Source organism: Pinus tabuliformis, chromosome Q (genome assembly GCF_031772625.1).
Source record: "Pinus tabuliformis cultivar Carrire ecotype Pingquan chromosome Q, CPIR1, whole genome shotgun sequence".
In the NCBI taxonomy this organism is placed as follows: Eukaryota; Viridiplantae; Streptophyta; class Pinopsida; order Pinales; family Pinaceae; genus Pinus; species Pinus tabuliformis.
Window position 1 is genome coordinate 1,143,413,965 of NC_142296.1, and position 6,266 is coordinate 1,143,420,230.

Below are 6,266 nucleotides of genomic sequence, written 5' to 3' on the forward strand. Positions count from 1 at the left end.
TATATGAATAGTAAAAGTAAAAATCTATCTTAAAATTTAAATATCTTGAAAAAAGCTTACACATCCCTGGCCTACAAACTCTTGGGAATACTTAACCCTAACCTCATATCTTTATCTTACTTGTACCTAACATACCAATGCTTCCCAATATTAAACCCTAACCCCATATCTTACTTCTACTCTTACAAATAGTAATCCTAACCCTAAAATTATACTCGTTATGATTCTGCCGCATGTTGCTGACTCTCAACTACGAACGAAGAGGAAGAGAGTTGGAAATTATTTGGCTAAGTTGTTCGGCAAAATAGAATATGATGATGTAAAGGAATCAGGTTGAGAAAGCATTTCGACGGCCTCACATCCTTGTCTTGGTCGATGCAGAGCAGTGTTGTTTTCAGGATTCTCTTCACCTCTGCCGAATTAAAATCTCTATGCAACCTCGGATCCACCACTTCCTCAATATCTCTCCTTTCCCTCATCATTGCAGATACCCACTGAACCAGATGTCTGTTGAACTGGATAACGAGCTTCTTCCGGTCACTATCTCCAACAAAACAATCCCAAAGCTATAAAAATCCACCTTGGACGTGATTGGCAGATTCATTACCCATTCCGGTGCTAAGTAATGCCGTGTGCCTCTAATTGTGGAGAAGGAGAACGAGAGATCTCTATCTACTAGCTTCGCCAACCCAAAGTCCGCAACCTTGGGACAAAAATTCATGTCCAGAAGTATGTTTTGGGGCTTGATGTCACAGTGCAGAATCCATTCCAAACATTCTTCGTGAAGGTAGGCTAACCCCTTCGCTGTGCCCACTGCAATCCCAAATCTTTCTTTCCAACCCAAAATTCTGTCGTTGCCAACTTCTTGGCATTCTGGGGTCAGATACTTGGCTAGAGACCCATTTTCAATGTACTCGTAAACTAACAACCTATGATTTCCTTCGGCACAGAAGCCAAACATACGAACTAATTTCATGTGATGGACTCTCCCAATCATACTCACTTCCGCCCAAAACTGATCATGACCCTGGGATACTCCTTCCAGTCGCTTCACTGCTACCACCTCACCATCGGTCAGCACGCCTTTGTACACCGACCCAAAGCCTCCTTCTCCCAGTCTTAACTCGAAGTTATCTGTCGCTTTCTTCAATTCTGCAACGCTGAAGTTCTTGAATCCCCCGGGGATGTCTGAGTAGGCTAGACGTTCATAGCCAAGATCTCTATATGTTCTGGACATATACCACCAACCAAGTATTACACAAAACAGCTCTGCAACACCAAATGCAATAGCAAAATATCTTCGTCCGTGGAAGGCGAACAGTTTAATGGCAAAGGCTGAGACACACTGGTAATATTAGAAACAGTAGAATCATTGCTGGAAACTTTGATGTACATGTGGCCCATCTGACCGAGAGATCGGTATCCACTGATCAGTAAATACTTAGGAAAACACAATCCGGCGCCATCCACGTAGACAAAGCCTTCACAACGGCTGTTATTCATGCACAAACGTTTGCACTCTTCCAGCGTAATCTCAGCAGGCTGGGATAGATCGAAGTTAGGATAATTTGTATGTGGAAAATACAGAAGCTTTGTTCTGTGCCCATCCAGTTCTTGATTCCGCTGGCAACCTTGGAACCAATTGGTGGAATCTTTCATGTGAAAACCAGGGGGACATGTACAACTGGGCTTTCGAGTGTATATGCACAGACCGTACATTCCACAGAAGCCATGAACTCTGCATTGATCACGGACCGCCATCCAAACAATGCTCCATGTACCTTTATCTTCCACCAAACTGTATAGCCTCAGGTTTCCATCAATGTCCAGAGTTAATCTTCTCTTGGGGCCTTCTCCATCACTGTCCAGAGTTAGTGATTGAAAGAGTATGATAGGTAAAAAAAACTATAAAAATGATTTACTCTAAAATTTATTTTATCTTTTTTATTTTTTTTAACAAAACTATATTGTTAAAGAAATGTTTTTTTTAGTATTTATATAAAGAAGTATTTTGTATAAATAAATTTTGTTGTTTTTGGTGTAAGTTAGGTATGATTTTATATTACTTTCAATAAAATATAATATTTTTATAATTATTGGGATATCATTCACAAAATTTATGTTATAGCTGAAAACAATTTTTGTTTAAATTATCATTTCATCTTTTAAGACAGATTCATATAATATATGGTACTTAGATTTACTTGAAAATCACTTAATTAACTTAGAAATAGAGTTCTTAACTAGATTAGCTTGCCTACTCAGATACAGGAAATCCAAAACAAACATCTTGACTAATTAGGTTACAAGAGAGTCCACTAGAATTGTTATAAGATCACCTCCCTCTTTATCACTACCAAGGAAGTCCATGTATATAAATTTCTTAGCAAGAATAGATATGTTATTGTCTAGTTCTCTGAGTTACAACATGAAGGCATCTTTACTAAGTAGAATTTCAACTCACGCCTCACTTCTAGGGCCTTTCCCATGATGGTTTTAATTTTCCAATAGAGATTGATTGGTTGCATATGTTTGATCTACCTCGCGCTAGTGTTTCTCAGATGTCATATCACATGATTAATATTCTCCTCTATCTCTACATCATATTGGAAATGTCATTCCATCGAAGCTTGTTTCCTTCGAAGTCGATTTCCAACCTTATAACACAAGAGGTGTTTTCTTGTTATGAAGTAGCAAAGGATTCAACATTCACATGAACCCTTGAATAATGATGCTTCCTTCTCCCAATATGTCTATGGTGACCTTTAGAAGTATTGTGATGCAACATGATAAATTGTAGACCAAAGACAAGAAGTATGAGGAGAAAACTTCTAAGGGGAGTTAGTATTCGAATGATAAAACCCAATGGTGACCACCATCCAAGAGAAATAATAGAAAATATATGGGAGGGTTGGGCCAAGAAGTAATAAAAAAGGCAATGGTATAGGAAGCAAGGAAGTGAGTTGGGAGGTGAATTTAGGTTGATAGAGTGGGAGGTTTTCCTGAATCTGTTAAACAAAATCGAATACCTTTAAGAATGGGAAATGGAAATAAAAAACAAGTAAATTTAGACAAAAAACACAAACAAACTTACCCAAACAACATTTAGAGTTGGGTGTCCTCCGAAAACACGTAATGTTTAAGCTAGCTAGCCATAAATTATGAAATAATTTCCATCATGGGTGAGGAATGCACTGGGGTTGAGTTGCATTAATCATTAAATGTAGGAGTGAACATCCATGAGTGCAAACTGAGTTTGAGGTGATATCTGTTAATATCATTTGCATTCATTCGAACACGTAGATTATCTGAACAATCCATTTACCACATGTCCGTGATTTCACATGGTGGCATTTACATGGGGAGGAGCATCATGTGTCTAAATATTACATATGTGTTATATATTAAAAAATCCATAAAAAAATTGGGATATATCTATATATATATCTATATATATATCTATATATATATATATATATATATATATATATATATATATATATATATATATATATATATATATATCAAGCATAAAGAAAATTTTGGAGCACTAATGACTATAAATGGTTTGGTTTCATATGAGAGAAAAAAAAAATAGCCCCATGTCCCTTTCTATTGCTCTATATTGTCATCTCTACAAAAATCTAGTGACATTAATTACTAAAGTATTGAACTTTAGTCCATATTGAAAAAAAAAAAATATATATATATATATATATATATATATATATATATATATATATATATATCTATATATATATATATATATATATATATATATGAAGATTTGGTTGATAGTGCCTTCTCTTGCTCTCCAAGAGAATCTAAGTTACATTTAAGTGGTTCAAAAGACAAGATACATTATGTTGACGGTGCTGGACCCGCCAACATTCAGGTGTTCACCCCGGTATGAAGTCCCAACTAGACTTCACACCATTTGATGTGGGAGTCCCATCCATTACGATGGCCTGGTTTCCATTATCTTAAAGATTTGCCTCAACTCTTGCTTGTCAGCACAAGAGAGTGGTCTCCTTTGTCTTGCATGAAGTGAGGTTCACATGCCTGGTGATTGTAAGTGTCTCTTGTGTCAATGGTTCTTTCACCGTAGAGGGAGAGGATGGGAGTCAGTCCCATGTTGGTTGGGAGTAGTCCCAACTCTGCTACGAACACACAACACAACAGGACGTTCACATCTTCCGGTGGTACAGTCCACATGGATGCGGCAGTCACAAAACACAAGGGAAGATAACACGTATAGCACTCAGCGGATTAGTCCACCCGAGTATAACGATTGTTATAGCAAGTTTTATGTGAAAGGTTTGTCTAATGTCCGGGAGAGTAGTCTACACAGGCGAGACAACGTTAACAACAAATACAAGACATTTTCATTAACATATATGTATTACAACAAGTGAATTAGTTCAAGAGTTAAAAACAGGTTAAAGAAACATGCATTACAAGTGTTAAAGGTTAGTCTTACAACAGTTATAATACATGTGTTAAAACATGCTGGCCTGTGAGCAAGCTTCTGAACTAAGCGAAATTTCTAGGACATGTCATTACACCATAAATAACTAACCTCGCGTGCGGGGCGTTGGAGCCACTACTTACCCCTCCAAGAAAAGATTACAGACTCTCAAGACTATGGGGGAGGAGATGAGGTGAAAATTTCCCTTGCATGTAAAAATGAGGGGGTATTTATAGCCAAGGGTGAAATTGACCCTTGTGGCTGTTCGACTACCCTCATGACTATTTGACTTCAATGAATTTTCAACTTTACATGACTCTTCGTACAACAAGTGGGTCTCTTGGACTTCCACGTTACATTGGCAGCAAAAACTGCGCAATTCCTGAGGGAAACTAGTAGTCAGTTGTTGGGTTAATGGCAGCAAAAATTGCACAATTCTTGAGGGGAACTGGCAGTCAGTTGTCGAGAGCTTAGCAGCAAAAACTGCATAATTCCTAAGGGGAACTGGAAGTTAGTTGCCATAGCTTGGCATAAAAACCTGAAAATTCCTGGAGGGCACTAGCAGTCAGTTGTTGCAGCTTGACAAAAAAAATTGTGCAATTCTTGGAGGGAACTGTGAGTCGATTGCCGGGAGCTATTGGCAGGAAAAACTATGCTAATGCTAGGAGGCTGGCCTTCTGGTCACCTCTACGCAGTTTCTTAGTTGATCAGACTGCTAGGCAGTAGAGGAATTTCTCATGAAAATTGTGCAATTTTCTTGGTGACCAGCCCCTCGATTGTCGAGAGAGATCGCTGGAAAAATTGCTCAATTTTCTATGTGAGAAACCCATTGACTATTGGGAGAGATGGTTGGAAAAACTGCACCATTTTCTGAGGGAGACAGGGAAGGGCACTAGGTGTTTGTCTGACCTGTCTACACAATTTTCTTAGTCAGTGGAGTAGGCAAGGTTTGCAGCCTCTATGCAATTTTTGAGGGGAGTCAGTCCCGGGGTGGCTGCTGGGTCAAACTCTCTAATTGACCAACATGAAGGTTGATTGATTTTCTTGCGGACAATGTAGCTTTAAATTGCTTGCTTGGTGCTTCTGCGCTATTGTGGGTGATGGTCAATCAAGTCGATGGCGAGGTGATGGTCCGGCTGTCAGAGGGGAATTTGGTCGTTAGAACTTCAAAAAGGTGACTAAGTGTGTGAACGAGTGAAAGATGCATATGAGATCTTGCAAACACATACTTACATGACTTGACGACGAGATGACTCAAACCATCCCGACGCACATGCTCAACATGATTGATCGATGGTATAAGTGACAAACGCGACACTTGTGATTGATCGTTGGTCGACCGTGACGACACTTGCGCGATAGTGAATGTGACTCCATGTGTGAGTACGACAAATGTTTTCATAGCGAACACAACAAGTATACATGAAGCGAAGACTTTGGGTATAACCAAAAAAGGGTCGCAAGCATGACTTTGACATCAACATGCAAGAACTTGGGTGAAATGATCAAGCAAGGCGGGTGCGAATACTCACACGACCTCACGAAGTGATCCCGAGTGTGTGCAGTCATCAAGTGAAACTCTCAAGGGAGGCTCCAAAATTGGGTGCAGGCCAAAATTTTGGAGGGTGGTAGTAGCTGCTACAACACTTGGCAACACACTGGTAGAACTCCAGCTTCTCTATGTTGGTTCATTGATAGCACAGGGCCTTGGTCTTTCGAGGAGTATTGAATCATTGTGCGGGTTACTTCAGCTTCCCCACTTACCTCATGGACATACATGGTTCACCTTTTTTCAACT

The 6,266-nt window shown here is 39.2% G+C and overlaps 1 protein-coding gene across 1 annotated transcript; it reads right to left on the reverse strand.

The window, feature by feature from the left end:
• Positions 1–478: 478 nt before the first annotated feature.
• LOC149223614 (putative receptor protein kinase ZmPK1) lies at positions 479–1,237 on the reverse strand. The gene has a single exon (XM_089387950.1). The coding sequence runs from the start codon at positions 1,235–1,237 to the stop codon at positions 479–481; it is 759 nt and encodes a 252-aa protein (XP_089244076.1).
• Between the last annotated feature and the right edge of the window lie 5,029 nt (positions 1,238–6,266).